General features: G+C 41.3%; 1 protein-coding gene across 2 annotated transcripts in view; it reads left to right on the top strand.

The window, feature by feature from the left end:
• The window catches only part of ABHD5 (abhydrolase domain containing 5, lysophosphatidic acid acyltransferase), a 50038-nt gene that overhangs the window by 25591 nt on the left and 5051 nt on the right, over positions 1-19396 (top strand). Inside the window, exons 2-5 of one of the 2 annotated variants that reach the window (XM_036868949.1) lie at positions 1477-1562; positions 4449-4821; positions 14799-14956; positions 18024-18135. In XM_036868949.1, coding sequence (XP_036724844.1) covers positions 1477-1562; positions 4449-4821; positions 14799-14956; positions 18024-18135 — 729 coding nt within the window. The remainder of the gene's footprint in view (positions 1-1476; positions 1563-4448; positions 4822-14798; positions 14957-18023; positions 18136-19396) is intronic. The other variant, XM_036868950.1, reaches the window with a different exon arrangement.

Below are 19396 nucleotides of genomic sequence, written 5' to 3'. Positions count from 1 at the left end.
CAACTCTGATCCCTTTAGGGAGAATTAATCACTCTTACCTCTGTTTGGTAACTGATAGGCCCCAAGTGAGTAGAATAGTTCCTCAAAGATAGTAAGTGCTCGATAAATAACTGCGGAGTGAATTAATTCTATCATGTATTACAGTTGTGAGTCACCTATTTCTTCCATTAGATTTTTCTTTGCTTTATTTATTTTTTAAATTGAGATATAATTAACATATAACATTGTATAAGTTCAAGGTGTACAATGTGTTGATTTATACATTTATATATTGCAATATGATTCCCACCATAGCTTTAGTTAACACCTCTACCACTTCACATAATTATCTTTTTTTTTTTTGAAGTGAGAACATTTAAGATCTAGTCTCTTAGCAATTTTGAAGTCTACAATACAGTATTGTTGACTATAATCACTATGCCGTGCATTAGATCTCCAGAACGTACTCATCTTCTAGTTGTAAGTTTGTACCCTTAGCCTGTTTTATTTTTAAATATTCCTCATCTTCTTGTCTCCATCCCTGTTGCCAAAGCCTTCGTTCTGGCTCTTACCTCTCATCTGGAATCTACAGTAGTTGGTTTCTCTTCTTCTTTAATTCATTTTCTCTTTGATGAGAAAGTTCTCACTTTAAGTGATACTGGCCATATGCTGAGCACTTGCTAACTGTCAGATGACTGCTAGTGTCCTGCATTATCTCAGATTGTTAGGATATGCCTGGGGTCTGCTGCTAGACCAGGAGTTGAAGGCTCACCCTCTCCTTGGTTGGCTATGAGCAAAGTGTGTCAGTTCCAGCCTCCCCATGCCTTTTGTCTCCTCTTGCGCAAGGCCTGCTTCCTTGTTCTCTTTGTTTAGCTGTCTTCTGCCAGATGCCTGGGGCCTTCTTATCATCTACTGTTTGCTGGAATCCAAAGCTTTTAAAAGTTAACTGGTTCATGCTAGGTAGATTGGACATGGGCCCGTCCTCTGCATTTGTATTAGGGGTATGTTCTACACTTAACCATGAGATTTGAAGCTTTAAAAAAAAATCTCATATTTTAATAAGATGTCTCTTCTCTCAGCCCTCATAGTAGGTATATTTTGTACTTGCTGTGAACCTGCCGTTGAAATGATCGTATTCATGGTCTTTAGCTTTTTTGTACTTCCACCCTGATAAGAAACTGTCTTGCAGCGGGGTGGGAGAATGCCTTTTTTATCTTTTCTTGTTTTGCCCATTTTTAGTCTCTGCTTGATTATGTGGAATCTGACTATCCATGAAGGTAAGATGGACTTGGAGATCTACTTGTAGTTTCTCAGGTTGAAAGTATCTGTACTTTATCACAGTGCCTTGTACCTATTAGGTGAATTTGTCACATACAGCTAGCTTCCTCATCACACAGACAGTAAACTTTGTATTCTGCTTTTCTTCTCCCTATGTAACAGTTGGGAGTTGAGAAGAGCATTAACTCACTTATTTGTATTTTGTTTTTGATGCTCTAGGTCAGGATGGCTAACTGCTTGGCTTCCCACATGGTGCCCTACGTCAACATCACACCTTAAAGAAGCTGAAGAGAAAATTTTAAAATGTAAGGTTTTCTTCTTATAAGTTAACTGAGCCATTTACTAAAATAGGTCCAATATAAAGCATCGCCTTGAAACTGAAGATCGGATTCTGTGGTGTGTTAGTTGTTGGCAAAAGAACTTTTTTTCCTTTTACATGTCATCAGTAAGTGCATAAATGTGGGAAGAAGGTAAGGGTTCTCAAACTTTTTGGTCTTGAGTCCCTTTTATACTCTTAAATTAGGAAGTACCCCAAGGAACTTTGTTTAGAGGTTATAGCTATCAGTATTTACTGTATTAAAAATTAAAACTGAATAATTTAAAATGTCAACTTATTAATTTATTTTAAAACAATAGTAATAAACCCATTGCAGGTTAAAATAAATAACATGTTTTCTAAAAATAACTGCTTTCTAAACAAATGTAGTGAAAAGAGTAACACTGTTTACAAGTTTACACCTCTCTTTAATATCTGGCTTAACGTAAGGCAGCTGGATTCTCATATCTGCTTCTGCATTCAGACTGTTGGTAATCACTTATCATGTGACCTCTGGAAAACTCCACTGTATACCCATCAGAGAATGAGAGTGAAAAAGGCAAATAAAGTCTTAGATTGTCATGAAAATAGTTTTGACCTCGTGAGACCTCCTGAAAGGATCTCTGGCTCACCAGAGGTCCGCAGACTGCTCTGAGAGCAGGCTGTAGGTGTCGCAGAGCAAGTAGCCTTGTCTAGTAGAACACCTACTGGACTACGTCCGGGTAACCTGTTCTAGGCCCAGGGCTGCAGTCCAGGGGTTACAGGGTCTTGGGCAAGTTCCTTTTCTCAGCTTCCTAGTTTTTGCCCATAAGAGGAATGGGTGGGGTGATCCTTAGTCTAGTATTCTAGGATTCTTTATGTCTACGTTTATAGTAGTGTGGAAACCTTTACCTTTTTTGTTTCTTGTGAGCACTGAAATTTACCCACACTTGTACTGTCAGAGTGTTCCCAGATATCTGTGGGTATACTTTCAAGTAATGGTGTTTACTGTGCAATTTTGTTTAGAGGAAGAGCTTAAGTGGTGCAGTGCACATACATGAATATTGTGTATATTTGTGCATATACTTGTCCACACCTGTTTTTCATACTCTCTGCCACAAATGAATTTTGTTTGTGCATTTGAATGATTCAGGAGTAAGTGACCATAACTGGATATATCCAAAGAAGGGGGCAATTAGCCATCTTACATGGATTTTTAACATGAAAATGGATTTCTACACTGTATGGTTGAGTAATCTTGTTCTCTACAAAGCTGGCAAAGTTGTCATTGTGATTTACTAAATGAAAAAATTCTTGTCAAGAGATAAAAAAAAAGGGTGCTAGATACTCAATTCATGTATTTAACAAACATACTGATTTCCTACTGCTGGGTTCTAGGGATGCAAATAGGAGTGAGAATTGGCCCCTGCTTTAATATCAGACGTGGAAGCAAGCAACTAATACAGTGGGGTGAGCTCTCTCATAGAGGTCACAGATGGTTTTTATGGGAATACGCAGACGTCTATGTTCAAAATGTGGTTTGGCTTGGCACTAGTACCGGATCACCTCCTTTTCTAAACTGGTGTCATTTCCACTCACTCTGGGCTCTGTTAATATTCTGAACAAATGCTGGGTTTCCCCTTCTGCCACTATGTGGGTACAAAACTGGAGATTATTTGGTTAAAGGGCAGAAACTCCCAGTGCTCTGTGTTTGTCCACTGCAGATGTATATGCACAAATAATTAAGATATATCTAAAGTGTAACTATTCAGTTGACAATTTAATGTAAAAGAATTTCAAATTAGTTTCATCTTTAGTCAGTTTTGGGGGAGATTTAAAGTATTTAGTCCTGTAGCATTGAGGGCGAGAAAGATTTTTTATCTACAAAATTGTGATTATTTGCTTTCTCTAGAGAGATTGTTGGATACGAACTCAGACTACCTGGCACCTCATGCTGAGGAGTTCCTGCCATCTTTTTCTACTGAACGTTATGATGACTTAAGATTTAAGTTATGTGTTTAATACATGTTAATCCTTCCCTAAATTCATGATGATGTTTTAGGAAAAAAATGTTTCTTTTGAGTCTGAGTTCAATGTTCAATGCTTAATCCTCAAGTGTTCTACACATACGAGGTAGTATTCTATTGTCTGTAAAGCTAGAGACTTTAAAATAATGGATTCAGCAGCCACTAAGTTCCACTCCAGTACCCTCAACTGATAGATACGGAAAGAAGTCCAAAGAGCTGACATGACTTGCCAGAAAACCTAGGCCACGGTTGCTTGAGACTTGTGTGAGATAGATCTTACCACCAAGATGTAAAATATGGTAATTAAGAAATACTTGCTTTGGGACTTCCCTGGTGGTGCAGTGGTTAAGAATCTGCCTGCCAGTGCAGGGGACATGGGTTTGAGTCCTGGTCCGGGAAGCTGCCACGTGCTGCAGAGCAACTAAGTGTGTGCACCACAACTACTGAGCCTGCGCTCTAGAGCCCACAAGCCACAACTACTGAGCCTGCGTGCCACAACTACTGAAGCCCACTCACCTAGGGCCCGTGCTCTGTAGCAAGAGAAGCCACTGCAATGAGAAGCCTGTGCACCACAATGAAAAGTAGCCCCCGCTCACCGCAACTAGGGAAAGCCCGCGCTCAGCAACGAAGACCCAACACAGCCAAAAATAAATAAGTAAACAAACAAACAAATAAATAAAATTAAAGAAAAAAAGAATTGCTTCAATAAAGTGTGCACTTTTTTTTTTAGGGCTGATATAATAAAGGCTAAACTCATATAAATGAATACCAGATGGTTTCTAGATTATTAATTTCTGATTGCTCTGAGAATACTCCCCTTCTCAGAAGTAGTGACACTAAGCAGAATTTCTCTTTTATGTTTCCATTAGGTGTCCCCTGCACATACAAAAAAGGACCTGTTCGTATATCTAATGGAAATAAAATATGGACACTGAAGCTTTCTCATAATATTTCAAACAAGACTCCACTTGTCCTCCTCCATGGTTTTGGAGGAGGTCTCGGACTCTGGGCACTGAATTTTGGAGATCTTTGCACCAATAGACCTGTCTATGCTTTTGACCTGCTGGGCTTTGGACGAAGTAGCAGACCCAGATTTGACAATGATGCAGAAGAAGCAGAGAATCAGTTTGTGGAATCCATTGAAGAGTGGAGATGTGCATTAGGATTGGACAAAATGATTTTGCTTGGACACAACCTGGGTGGGTTCCTGGCTGCTGCTTACTCACTGAAGTACCCATCAAGGTAAGTGATGGTGACAAAAGAGAGGCACCCAAGCGCTGGTTTCCAGTTCCCCTCTTTGGTGGTTGTTGGTGTCTGAACCTTATAAGACAGATATTGTCTTAAAGGACCCTGTAGACTGAATAGCCACAACTGATGGCCAATTTAGTAGCAGAAATAATGTTGTCAGGTTTTCCTATTACATATGCTACACATTGGTAGGAGGCTTGTGAAAGGACTTTCTATTTGTTAGACTTAGAATGTACACAATTTAAGCCACGAGTAAAAACTGTTGTGTTGTTATTGTTTACAGTTATTATTATCATTAGACCTATGGATCCAGCAGGCTTTTCCTAACCTTTTCCATGTTTTAGTAAGCTGTAGTAGGAAACCAGAGGTTAGAAATCAGAAGACGTAGGTGCTAGTGCTATCTTTATGGCTTAGAGCAAATCACTTAATCTCTAAATTTTAGTTTCCTCATCTCTAAGCTACAGAAAATACACCTGCATAGAAAATCTTTTAGCTTTTTTTTTATTATTATACTGTGCCCTAACCTTTATTGCTATAGAATTTTTTTCTGAGTCATTGAATTAATGAGTGTTTACTTCAGAATCTTTGTAACATCTCTTCCTTTCTTATTTTCTTATGCTATTTCCTATTATTTATGTTGCTAATCTGGGGGGAGGTCACATTTGAGTGCTCAGAAAATAGAAGCAAAGCTTATTTTTGTTTTGTTCATCTTTTGGAAAGAAACGAAAAAGATCAGTGTTTTTGTGTTGCCACTGTATTTTTCCGTTGGACTAAGGGACTAATCCAGAATTGCGAGACTGACTTTGACATTGAGGTCTGTGAATGGGATGAGGGTCATTTTCAGAGCGCATGGGTCAGGCTGCCCCACTGCATAACTCCAGGTGTGCTGTTGACACAGAATTTGACATGTGAGGCAGCAGCCCTGTGTACCTGAGGTTATCTTCCTCTGGAACGGCCAACTTTTTCTCTATAGATTCTTTGTCTAAACTTCAGCATTTACGCTTGATTTTTCTGGAGAGTTCATAGTCCTATGTGTGCTAGATGGTAAAATAGTCTTGTCACCTGGCAGACCTGTGCTTTCAAAAGAAATCCAGATTTTCTTCTTCTGGTTGGCTTTCAGGGATTACTGTCTTTTATTGAGTCCTCCTCTCAGTCATGAACAACTAGCTGTGTTTGTAGAGAAAGAAAGAGAAGATTACTCTTCTGGTATAATGCAACAGGGCTATTTGTGGGGGGGTTGGGTTTCCTTTGTTTCGTATCAGGTGTTTGTTTTGTCTGTCTTGTGGTATTTATTCCCTGGAGATGTGACATGGGACTCAGTGAGCTAAGCTCTGGTCATGAAACCCTAGTCTTAGGATCCTGACCCTTCATGGCTATGTACTGTTTAGGTCAGTTGGTGAGATTTTCATTTACAGTTGTGAAATGCTCTAAAGAAATAAGGGGCTTCAGTGATTCCGAAGGGAATGACCACTTTTTTTTAAACCATATTTTATTTATTTATTTATTTATTTATTTTTGGCTGTGTTGGGTCTTCGTTTCTGTGCGAGGGCTTTCTGTAGTTGCGGCAAGCGGGGGCCACTCTTCATCGCGGTGCGCAGGCCTCTCACTATCGCGGCCTCTCTTGTTGCAGAGCACAGGCTCCAGTCGCGCAGGCTCAGTAATTGTGGCTCACGGGCCCAGTTGCTCCGCGGCATGTGGGATCTTCCCAGACCAGGGCTCGAACCCGTGTCCCCTGCATTGGCAGGCGGATTCTCAACCACTGCGCCACCAGGGAAGCCCGGGAATGACCACTTTAAAACCACCTATAAAAAAAAAAAGGTCATGAAGAACCTAGTGGCAAGATGGGAATAAAGACACAGACCTACTAAAGAATGGACTTGAGGATATGGGGAGGGGGAGGGGTGAGATGTGACAGGGTGAGAGAGTGGCACGGACATATATACACTACCAAATGTAAAATAGATAGCTAGTGGGAAGCAGCCGCATAGCACAGGGAGATCAGCTCGGTGCTTTGTGACCACCTAGAGGGGTGGGATAGGGAGGGTGGGAGGGAGGGAGACGCAAGAGGGAAGAGATATGGGAACATATGTATATGTATAACTGATTCACTTTGTTATAAAGCAGAAACTAACACACCATTGTAAAGCAATTATACTTCAATAAAGATGTTAAAAAAAAAAAGAAAGAAAATGGGGGCTTCCCTGGTGGCACAGTAGTTGAGAATCTGCCTGCCAATGCAGGTGACACAGGTTCGAGCCCTGGTCTGGGAAGATCCCACATGCCGAGGAGCAACTAGGCCCATGAGCCACAACTACTGAGCCTGCGCGTCTGGAGCCTGTGCTCCGCAACAAGAGAGGCCGCGATAGTGAGAGGCCCGCGCACCGCGATGAAGAGTGGCCCCCGCTTGCCGCAACTAGAGAAAGCCCTCGCACAGAAACGAAGACCCAACACCATAAATAAATAAATAAATAATTTAAAAAAAAAAAAGAGAGAGAGAATGGCAACATACTTTGAATGACATTGGGGGGCTGAACAAGTATATGAAACAAAGCCAGTGATCCCTGCGTTGGACTGACTACATTTTAGAAATGATATTTGAATGTTTGTGCCTAATAACTAGAAATAAAACTAAAGTACTGTGTCAAGACCAAGAACCACTAAGTATTAGCATACATAAATAACAGAATGCTTGAAATAATTAGCATGTTTAAATTGGCTGATTGCTACCAAATATTGAGTGAAACTGTACAGAACATGTTGGATAGTCAAGCCTATATTTTTAACTGCATAAAAATTGAATTATTAAACACAAGTTAATTTCAAAATAACGAGGTTCTCTGGATTTTCAGATATCCCAAATCATGAATGAAGTCCATACATAACACTCTGCTTGGCACATAGTGAGTGCCCAGTAATATTTCTTGAACCGATTAATCTGAGAAAGAGAATTGAAAACTAAATTCATGTTTACCATTTTATGTTCTTTTTTTCTGCTTTCTCTTTGCATTGTGCAGAAATGTATCAAGAGGTGGGAGTGGTCATGTTATACTTTTTCATTTTCTTTGTGGGAGAAAAGTAGGTTTCAGACATGTAAATGTAAACAAGGGAAGATTTCAGTTTTATGCCTTTTGACCAGTTACTTTGCATCTTAAGTTAGTATGTCTCATAAAACCAAGTTACAGTCGAAATAAAGTTGGGATCATTTTGTGTGTATGTGTGAGAAAAGATTAGTGAGAATGCTTTTTCTAACATATACATTACGTATATACATATTTTGTATGATTAGTAAGTATAGACCAGATGATACCGCAGTGTAGCACACAGTATAGGAAGGTGGCAGTTAACCTCTAGGGTTCTCCTTCCCCCTAGCTTTTTTTCTATGTTGCTTTTCAGGATGGCTTTCCTTGGAACACTTCTCTTTTACCGGAGAAGAAAAAGATCAATGAATAAGAATGTCTCTGTTCTTATAGAGACATCATCTCCTTTGCTGTAGACATCCTCACTGCTCTGTAATGGTCCCCACTTGTGTTAATTTCTTACCTTACAGAAACTTTTTTTGCTTGATCCTGACTAAGCAAATTCATCTAGATTTCCATAGAAGATCAGAAGTTATGGTTAATAGAACAGTTCAGCAGACTCACAGATCCAAACATATTTAAACACAATTGATTGCTACGAGTGTAAGTGTTCATAATTATAGCAAGCCTCATAGTGAGTGAGATTTAGCATTAGCTGTTTCTTCAAGTTGCACTCCTACTAAGCAGACGGGTGGATGTCAGGGTTGCCATCTGTGTGATCTTGAGAGGTTTTACCTGAGCCAGAAAAGCTGCTTGGCGGCACACACATATTTTCTCTGGTGCAGCGGAGTGGTCTGTTTTGTGTTGTAACTATCTACTCTAAATGTCACTTATCCAACTTTAACTTGATCCCAGTACCTTTTTAAAAAACTTTTTTTAGAGCGAGGTACAGAGATTTCCCATGTAATCCTTGTTCCTACACATGCATAGCCTCCCCTACAAGGACCATTTTTATTTTGCTGTCATGAGATTAAATCTTTAGTTTCAGAAAGATTTTGGTGGGGTGGGGTGAGAGGAAGGGAAAAATGGTCTAATAGAGACCAAATGAGGTTCAGTTAATTTCCTTCACTCAAACTGTGCATCTTATCTCTCTCTCTTTTTTCTCAAGTGGACTTTGAGAATATGACTTTTTTCTTTGCCTCCTCAAGTATGACAGATATAATCTGTACTTTTTTTTTCTCCTAAGTAAAACCACAGCTCTTTAATTTCTATTGTTTCTATGCATGGAGGAAAAAAACACAAAGACAACACTTTTTTTACTTGTTGGGACTTATGTCCCAATCCATACCTATTTCTGCCCTTAATCTTTTATGGGCAGCCCCATTCTTTCATTCTTTGTTTATTTTTATAGGACAGTTTGAGGAGAAGCGTGAAAATGCCTAGTTTAATGTACTTGTTCAGGAAGGATTCTAATAATAGAAAACAAATAAAAACTAATTTTTTTTCCAATTTTTGGTACATTAGGTCAACCTATGTGCTTCATCTCTATGAGCAGCAGAGTGCCTCTGTCCATAAAAGTTGTTCTATAGCCTAACTTGTGGCAGGGATCCCATATTTTCCCCAGATTCTTGATATCGATGAAAAACTGAGTATTCAGCAATTGTGATACTTTATGTAAAAGTACCTGGATGAGTCCTCCATTGAAATAAACAGGTTGGTTCTGCTTAAATAATGTTGAGTGACTTTGTGTGCTTGTAAGGCTTACAGTGCATTGGGGGAAAAGACACAAATAACCATATGAGTAGCATGATAGCTGTGAGAAATCTTGATGAATATCTGACCCAGTCTCAGGTCCATTATGGTACCCTAAAGAAGTATAATTCGAGCTGAGGTGGAAGTCTCAAAGGGATGTAGCAGGAGAGCATTCTAGGTAGTAGGGACAAAAATTGCGAAGGCCTTGTTCTAGGGGGACATCTGGGCCATTCTGGAAAGGCTGTGTGGTTGGTGGGCAGAGAAGTTATGAACTGATTAATAGATAACTCCAAATGGGGGCACAAACCCCATGTTCCTTCCCCTAAAATGACCGTAGTTCATCTCCGTTCTCTTACCTTGATGTGCGATAATTAGAGATGTTGTCTGTAATTTTACTTGTAGATTAATGTGCTGCATTAATTAAACAGGACCACTATGTGAGGTGTCTTGGGCTGCCACTCTGTAAAATCTTCTTCATCAATCAGTATCTGATCACCTTAAGGGGGGAACAAAGGGAATAGAGGAAACCAACAATAATAGCCAAAGATACCATCTCCTTTCTTTCATCTGTGTACTCAGTTTTTCCTTTTAATTTTCCTTTTCATTCTGGCCCCTGCTGTTCAGGATCCCATACAGAGAGTATCTGTATTTTATAGGTATTTGTTATAAACTAAGGAAAAGGACACTATGAAAACTTTTATTAACTTAGAAAGTGTTTAGCAAAGAGATCCATTCCAAGTCACAACAGTATAGGTTACAACTGGTCTTCTCCACTAAAAGGTTTTCAGATCATCTTGCTTTTGACCTTGCCTGGCTCTGTCTCCTTTCTCCAGACTATGTGGAGCTGGGCTGAGAATTTCTTATCAGCCCGTCTTGAGAAGAAAGACTGTTCTACTTGACTCGAAGTTGGAGGTATTTAAGTTTATTGTTCTGTGCCCCATCCTCCCCTCAGTGGCTTGGAACCAATGGGAACTATCTGGGGCTAACTTCTTTTTGAGAATGCCTCATTTGTGCACTGACTCGAGTTCTTTCTGGTCCTTTTCCTTGTTCCTTAGTAGGTCCTGTAAACTCCTTTGCACATTTTGGTTCTGGGTCTGGTCATTCCTGTTGTTGTATTATTTCTGGCTGGTTGCTGACTTCAAGTCTTGTGAAAGTCAGGTTTCCACAGACTTGTTAGCATTTAGACTCAGCTGTCCCAGCATGTTGGAGCAGGTGTTACCTACTTCTTTGCCCTGTAGGCTGTCACCATCTTCAAACTCAAGACCTACTGTAATGACTAACCTGGAGAAGAATGCTTCATTATGTTTCTAAACTGATGAGCTCTTTTCTTGTTCCTGCTTTGCTGGTTCTTTGTTTTTCCTATAGTTTGCATTAGCCTCTGATTCTTTTTTTTTTTTTTTCTCTTTCTTTTCTTTAGAGGAGGGGGGCACTGCATTGGGTCTTCATTGCTGAGCGCGAGCTTTCTCTAGTCGTGGCGAGTGGGGGCTACTCTTCGTTGCGGTGCGCAGGCTTCTCATTGCAGTGGCTTCTCTTGTGGAGCACGGGCTCTAGGCACGTGGGCTTCAGTAGTTGTGGCATGAAGGCTCAGTAGTTGGGGCTCGCGGGCTCTAGAGCACAGACTCAGTACTTGTGGTGCACAGTCTCAGTTGCTCCATGGCATGTGGAATCTTGCCAGACCACGGCTTGAACCCATGTCCTCTGCATTGGCAGGCGGATTCTTTTTTTTTTTAAGTCCCCATAAATTCCTTTGAGATATACCTTTTTTTTTTAAATAAATTTATTCATTTATTTATTTATTTTTGGCTGTGTTGGGTCTTCGTTTCTGTGCGAGGGCTTTCTCTAGTTGCAGCAGGTGGGGGCCACTCTTCATCACGGTGCGTGGGCCTCTCACTATCGCGGCCTCTCTTGTTGCGGAGCACAGGCTCCAGACGCGCAGGCTCAGTAGTTGTGGCTCACGGGCCCAGTTGCTCCTCGGCATGTGGGATCTTCCCAGACCAGGGCTCGAACCCGCGTCCCCTGCATTGGCAGGCAGACTCTCAACCACTGCGCCACCAGGGAAGCCCCCGGCAGGCGGATTCTTAACCGCTGCGCCACCAGGGAAGTCCCTAGCCTCTGATTCTTGATAAAGATGTCTGATAGGATTGCTCTCATGCTGTCTGGCTAGACCCGTTCCTTAAGCCTAGATGTGAACTAGCCCATCAGGCTATCCTCTATGGGATATTAGAGGGTGGAGTCTGGATTAGTATATGAGTTTGGATATACATTAAAACTAAATAACGCCTAGCAAATGAGGAGATAATCTTCTTACTAGAGAAGCAGGTGAGAAGATAGCCTGGGAACTTAGTCTGGTGCAGGGTTATAAGGAGTGTGAGCCAAAGCCTGTGATAAAGCTTTTCTGAAGAATAAAAAAAGTTAAATTACTCACTCCTTACATGGTCCCAGCCACTGTCTTCCCATGCTTCTGGCATGAATTATTCTCTAGTAATCTTCCTGTATTTGCTACTATAACTAGCTAGCATTTACTGGGTATTTGTTATTTGATAGCCGCCAGCCTAAGTGCTTTGCATGGTCTATCTCATTTAAAATCCTTACAACCAAAAATAAGCGACAGTTATTTTCTGAGGTTTTTACAAGTGGAGGCAGATGATATATAACTGCAGTTTAGACGTTGTTGCAGAGCTTTTAAAAAATTGTTTTCCAACTTTTTTGACTACAACCCTCAGTAAGGATTATATGTGTGTGTCTGAAACAAAAGTTTTGTTATATGATACATTTTTCTATTCCAAATTATACAATTTTATTAAAAAACAGACTGGCTCTGACTCTGTAAGTGGATTTTACTACCCACTAATGAGTAATGACCTGCAAGATTAATATGAGAAATAACAGTGATGTTCTAATGTCATCCAGGAGACCAGAAAAATTCAGACTGGACTAACTCCTATGCTTACTCTGATTATACTTTATAAAATTTGTACATCATTATAGGTAAGGATCAAAAGGAAACTGGAAAAGCACAATATTCCAAATGTTTACTGAGCATCTACCATGTGCTAGGCTGAAGGCATAGGCTCAAACAACTGTTGGGGCAATTTGCTCCGTTTCAAAAAAAAAAAAAAAAGGGTTATCTGCTCCTGTATGTATACTCTGTGTAACTTGTTAAAATCTCGTAGATCCATACTAAACAAGGCAAGCCAAAACTAAGGCAAAAACAATACCATCAGTTAACTAGAGATAGGTGAGACTTTCCTCCCTCAAGTTTCCTTTGTCCTGCCCCTTCTTGGATTAGCAGGTCAGTAAGAGCCCAGAGCAGACTGGGCAAGGTCCCATAACAAATTTGTAACAAAATTTAATCATCTTTTCCTGTAGAGTATGTTTTAATAAAGAGTTTGTTTTTCTCTTTAGGTAAGTCAGTAGTGAATAATACCTGCTATTTCCCCGAAATGAATCTTTGCTGCTTTCAACTAGGTGGCTGTTTCATTAATTCCACTCATACCTCTGGCATGTGTCCCCCTCCCCGACCCTCAAATCTCACTGTGGGCTGTCATAGGAATTTAGGAGGCAGTCAGAATATCAGAGATAACTTAAAAAAAAAAAAAATTCATTTTCACCTCCATTTCCATACACTATTAGAAAATAGTCTCATAAAACTTTCAAGCAGTGATGTCGCTCTAAGTATATGGAAATCTCACATTTGACATATATTCACCCAGATTCATAGTTACATTCTACAGATCTTCTGGATGCTATGAAATTTAGAGTATAGTGTTAGGACTGGCCTAGAGTTGATAAGAGTTAAGCTCTACCTTTACTAATACGTTTATCTTATGTTGCTTGGCCTGTTCTTAGGGAAGAGAGCCTTCTGCCAGATGGCTTGTTGGCATCTGTTAGTACACTGGGGTTGGGAAATAAGGATCACAGCCCTAGTTCTGCATTGACCAGCTTTAGGTTCTGGAGTGAGTCACATAGTACGTCTCAGTTTTCTTCTCATCTGATGAGATGAAAGATTGGGCTGAGTATTCTCCAAGGGTCCTTGGAGCTCTGTGCTCTGGGTCTGTGCTCTGAAGCTTTCTGTTTGAGAAAATGCAGTCAGAGCAAAGGATTCATTACTAACTCATCCTTATCTGTACTGGCAAAAATAAGAAAACTTCTTATATTGGGAAAATAATAGCTGTCTGTTCCCATGTTCTGGTTTTTTTACCTTTCTATTTCAATTATGACTTAGGAAAGGGACTTTAGAATCAGTGTCGGTTCACCCTTGGGAGATTGTTGCTGCCATTTGTTGACTGTTTTGGCTACAGTTGAATATCGTTTTGTGTCAGGACATTTATGTTTTGTTGAAGATCTTTATGATGTGTTATACCGTGATACAATCACAAGGACATGGTTCTGGTTTTCCCTCATCAGAAAGATGCTTCTTCCTAAGATGGAAAAATTAGAACTATTAGTGACATGAAACAATTTTTATATGAGTTTGGAATGAAGATTTTCTGTCTCTTTGAAGTAAAGAAGAAAATTAGGAAAGGATTAGGAACAGAATCTAATGCCAGTATATCATGATGTTATGCATAGGGTAACTGTGTTCCTGTTCACCAAACTGAAATCCACACTAGGGGTATAATTTCAGCCCATATTGTTACATTATCTTCGTGTTTGTCAAACGTTCATTCAAAGTCCTTTTGAATCCACCTAAAGTGCTAATGCCTCATAAATTTTTAGAATGATTTGGTTCATAGGAGATAACTATTGTTGGTGTCCGAAGCTATTTTATGAGTGTAATATTAATCTCCAGTCATTTCTGCAGTGTCAGCCATGAGATACATGGAACCATTGGATTTTTCTGAATGGTCAGTGATCTGTGTCATCTGCCAGAGTGTAGCTTAAACAACAACAGATGCTGTCTTTTCTTGTTTCTCAAGAATAACTGCAGTTATCATACACCCTTTCACACATCCGTTACTATCCACATTTAGATAGATTAAAAATGAAGCCCTCTTTCTACCATAACAACTCTCAAATCCTACCACATCTCATCAATTTATGCGTAATAAGAGCATGATGTAACCTGTTCAGTCATTAGTTTTTTCTTTAATGCAAGGTTTTTGAAGGAAGTTCATTCTATTTTTACTTTATGAATCATGTAAGTTCTTTATAGTCCTAGGGTGAATTTGCCAAATGATCTGAAGTCTCTTCTTTCCCCAGCAGGGTTAGTCATCTCATTTTAGTGGAGCCTTGGGGTTTTCCTGAGCGACCAGACCTTGCTGACGAAGAGAGACCAATTCCAATTTGGATCAGAGCCTTGGGAGCGGCACTGACTCCCTTTAACCCTTTAGCCAGCCTCAGGATTGCAGGACCCTTTGGTGAGTGCTTGCTTGTATCTGTGTCCTAGGAAAGCAAAATGTTTATACATAGCAATAGAGGAGTATTTGCTGATCACCATTGTTAGTTAAAATCTTAAAAACAAACAAAAAAACTGAACCTTACTTTTTCTCCTCCTTCTCTAAAAAGTACCAGTCCATGCATAAAGGTGAATGAAACCAGGCTCCTCTCCTTAAAAAGGAGTCTTTAGGGCTTCCCTGGTGGTGCAGTGGTTAAGAATCTGCCTGCCAATGCAGGGCACACAGGTTCGAGCCCTCGTCCGGAAAGATCCCACATGCCACAGCAACTAAGCCTGTGCTCCACAACTACTGAGCCTGCGTGCCACAACTACTGAAGCCTGCGTGCCTAGAGCCCGTGCTCCGCAACAAGAGAAGCCACCTCGATGAGAAGGCCACACACCGCAGTGAAGAGTAGCCCCTGCTCGCCGCAACTAGAGAAAAGCCCGTGCGCAGCAATGAAGACCCAATGCAGCCAAAAATAAAATAAATAGGGCTTCCCTGGTGGCGCAGTGGTTGAGAATCTGCCTGCTAATGCAGGGGACACGGGTTTGAGCCCTGGTCTGGGAAGATCCCACATGCCGCAGAGCAACTAGGCCTGTGAGCCACAACTACTGAGCCTGCGCGTCTGGAGCCTGTGCTCCGCAACAAGAGAGGCCGCGATAGTGAAGAGGCCCGCGCACCGCGATGAAGAGTGGCCCCCGCTTGCCGCAACTAGAGAAAGCCCTCGCACAGAAACGAAGACCCAACACAGCCAAAAATAAATATAAAAATAAATAAATAAATAAGACCCAGCACAACCAAATAAATAAATATTTTTATAAATAAATAAATAAATAAAATAAATTAATTTTTTTTAAAAGGGTCTTTATATTGTAAACATTACAGATAATTAGCAAGCAGAGGAGGTGGGAAATGCTAAGGATGAGTTTAGGTGACCTTGAACATTCTGCAAAAAGCCAAGCAAGCAGTGTCTTGGGGAAGTTTACCTGCTAGCCCCAGGCATGGGAGTTTACCTGCTAGCCCCAGGCGTGGGAGGTTACCTGCTAGCCCCAGTGACCTGTTGAGGAGCCTTTGGCCAGTTAGTGATGTCCAGCTGGCAGGTCACAAAGCCTGACCTGACTGACAACCGTGAGATAACAGGTACCATCACTCAGATTCCTTTCTTGCCCTGTAATGTCAGAGTGTTAAGAAGATGAAGTCATCCTTTCCCGCAAAGATTTGGGGGACTCCTGATTTGTGTTTCCGGTCATATTTTGAGTTTAGTCTCTGATTTAAGTTATTTGACCCTCAGCTCTTCTGCCTCAGCCTCACAGCCAAGGGAATTTCCTTCCCTCGTTGTCACAGATGGTGATGGTCTGGGCCTCTGCCTTTCTCTCTTACAGCTTATGTCAGTTAAGAGGGCTTTTGGCCGAAAGTGACTGAAGACCTCAGCGGTTTAAACCAGAAGGCCTTTTATTATTTCCTTAACAAGCAGTCTGGAAGCAGGTGGTTTTAGCATTTGTTCCCAAAGCTAGCTCCTTGATGTTAGGGTTTGGGTCCGTGTATGTGCTTCTCTTGACCTTTTACCTCACAGTTGTTCAGTGGTTGCTAGGACAGGAAGCATCATCTCACAAGCTCTCTGAACAAGAAGAAAGGAAAGCATGATGCTCTTTGTCAGGGAAGGGGGTCTTCCCTGGGAGCCCCAGCAGACTTCTCCTTATGTCTCTGCCCACCCCTAGTTCTTCCATCAGCAAAGAAGAAACTTCTATGACTGATCATCATTTGTTCCCAGGGGCTGGAGTGAGGGGCCTGCTTTCCTGGGCACGCTGCCTAAATGATACGCAGAAGTCAGGTTCTCTTAGCAAGAAAAGAATAGAGGTGTGGCGGGGGGGGTGAGGGAGTGGCAGTACCTGCTGCATAGGTGACTGTAGATTCTGCTGCCCCTGTCCAGGCCTGGCCCCCCCACCCTTGCCTGAGTGCCATCCCTTTGGGAGAGCAGCGGGACTGCAGCAATGACAAGAGGGCACAGGGACTGAACTGGTGACCACGCTACATGCCCTCAGTACTCGTGTAGGTAGCCTCTTTTCACTGCCCCCCCCCCAGTAGAGCCACGCCTTCTTAGGTGCCTGGTCCTCCTTTGATGAGCTGCTTAAGAGCTTTATAGTCCTGGTATGTAAGTGGATTTTGCTTGATCACAGTTACACAGGTAGCAATTATGGGAAAAGTAAAGCATAAAAAGAAACGAGGAGATGATGATGGGGGAGGGAGGGTGCCTAGGAGGGGCCCTTTAAAGCCATGTCCTCTGCTTCCCATTGCTGTTTGCATGTGGTGGTGAGGGTGATGCAGAATGTCCACTGCATCATGAGAATTCTTGGTGGAGCTGTGTCATTCCTTCAGCGATGGGAAGGCAGGGCCAGTGAAGAAGTAAGATCTTGCTGGAGTATTGGGCAGTGACAGCAGAGAGGGAAACCGGCCAGTCCCTGGGTCCCCAAAGGGAAAACAGTAACCAGACAAACGTTCCTGCTCCTCATCCTCTTTCCTTTGGGGGCCTTGGCCCTGCCTTTCACCTCAGGGGTGGGACCGTGGGAGCCACCGTGGATGGCCTTAGCGGGGAGTTCTGCTAGTGTCCCAAGCAGAAACTCTGAATTAATTTTCCCAAGAAATATTTATATACCAGTTCACTTCATGTAGGTGCTAATGTGTTGTAATTGTGGAAGAAATACAAATTATGAAGTTAATTTTATGTATGAGCTGTCCTATTCACCTCCCTTGTTTAATAGAATTTATTTTCCTACAAAAACAAATCTTAGGCAACTGTTTCTGAGCTCCTAAAGCATATTAGTAAGTCAACATATGACAGACTTTTATTCTTATTTTAATCTTTCCTTAGGGAACTTGAGGAGAGCAGTTTCTAGGATCTGTGCTTTTTTCCACTTAAAATACATATTTGAATACATGTGTAATGTAGCATGTAGTGCTCATTATAGAAGCAAACACTAAACTCTTCTATAAATTAAATCATAATTTAAAACATACATATAATTTGAAATGTTTGTTTTCTATTAAATAGGTTTAAGTCTAGTACAGCGTTTAAGGCCTGATTTCAAACGGAAGTATTCTTCAATGTTTGCAGATGATACTGTGACAGAATACATTTACCACTGTAATGTCCAGACTCCGAGGTAAGGTTTATCTAAATTTACTGTGTTTGTGTTTTAGACTTTTATTTTTTGAAAATATGAATAGTCCAGGAGACTTTTATCAGTATGTAAATGACTAAATTTAAAAGGACAAGTAGTTAAATGACTAACACTTCTTTTTATTTATTTATTTATTTATTTATTTATTTATTTATTTATTTATTTATGGCTGTGTTGGGTCTTCGTTTCTGTGCGAGGGCTTTCTCTCTAGTTGCTAACACTTCTTAATTTACTCATCTATTCATGGAGCACCTACTATGTAAAACATTGTACTGGATTCTGATGAGAGATTAAAAAGCCAGACATACTTTCTTCCCCTAAGGTGCCTGTGGATAGTTGAGGGAAGTCTTGGTCTTGGGCATCTCGTTAAGGTGGTCAGAGTTGAGAGAGAAAGAAGAATTTCAAATAAAGCAACATTCCCAAATGAGTATGAATGTTCTACAAAAAAGGAGTTCTGGGTTAAACAAGAATGGTTTTCTGTACCATGGATCTTCTTAGAACCGTTTTTTAAGCCAAAGGTTTTTTTTGTTGTTGTTGTTTGTTTGTTTTTTATTTTCAGCTGCATTGGGTCTTCATTGCTGCATGCAGGCTTTCTCTAGTTGTGAGCAGGGGCTACTCCTCATTGTGGTGCGTGGGCCTCTCATTGCGGCAGCCTCTCTTGTTGTGGAGCACGGGCTCTAGGCTCGTGGGCTTCAGTAGCTGTAGCTTGTGGGCTCTAGAGCACAGGCTCAGTAGTTGTGGCACACGGGCTTAGTTGCTCTGCAGCATGTGGGATTTTCCCGGACCAGGGCTCGAACCCGTGTCCCCTGCATTGGCAGGCGGATTCTTAACCACTGCACCACCAGGGAAGCCCAAGAGGAAGGGTTTTGAATCTCCCAGGTGCGTGGGAGATACTAGGCAGCATTTTCAAGTTCATTTGCTGATTGCGCCCTTCTTTTTACTCAGCACTTCTTCGAGTCTGTGTGTTAGCAGGAGAAACACTGCTGCAGCAGTGAGGAGTAAGTGAGGGGCAAGGGGAAGGGGAGTCTGCATGAATTTTGGCAATGATTATGAGAGAGAGCATAGTCGTTAGAGGGAGCAAGAGGGCCAAGCAAAGGTATTTCTTTTTCTTTTTTTTTTAAATGACTTGTGGATGTTGTGTACAAGGCACCGGTGGAGAAAACAGAGCCTGAAAGTCTTGACGAGCTGGGAGGAGCCTGGAAGACAGAGCCTACAGTCGTTAGGGAGAGGATCAAGAATGGAG

The sequence above is a fragment of the Balaenoptera musculus genome, chromosome 11 (genome assembly GCF_009873245.2).
Source record: "Balaenoptera musculus isolate JJ_BM4_2016_0621 chromosome 11, mBalMus1.pri.v3, whole genome shotgun sequence".
In the NCBI taxonomy this organism is placed as follows: Eukaryota; Metazoa; Chordata; class Mammalia; order Artiodactyla; family Balaenopteridae; genus Balaenoptera; species Balaenoptera musculus.
The sequence above is the reverse complement of the archived record's forward strand: the minus strand, read 5'-3'. Positions and strand labels throughout refer to the sequence as shown.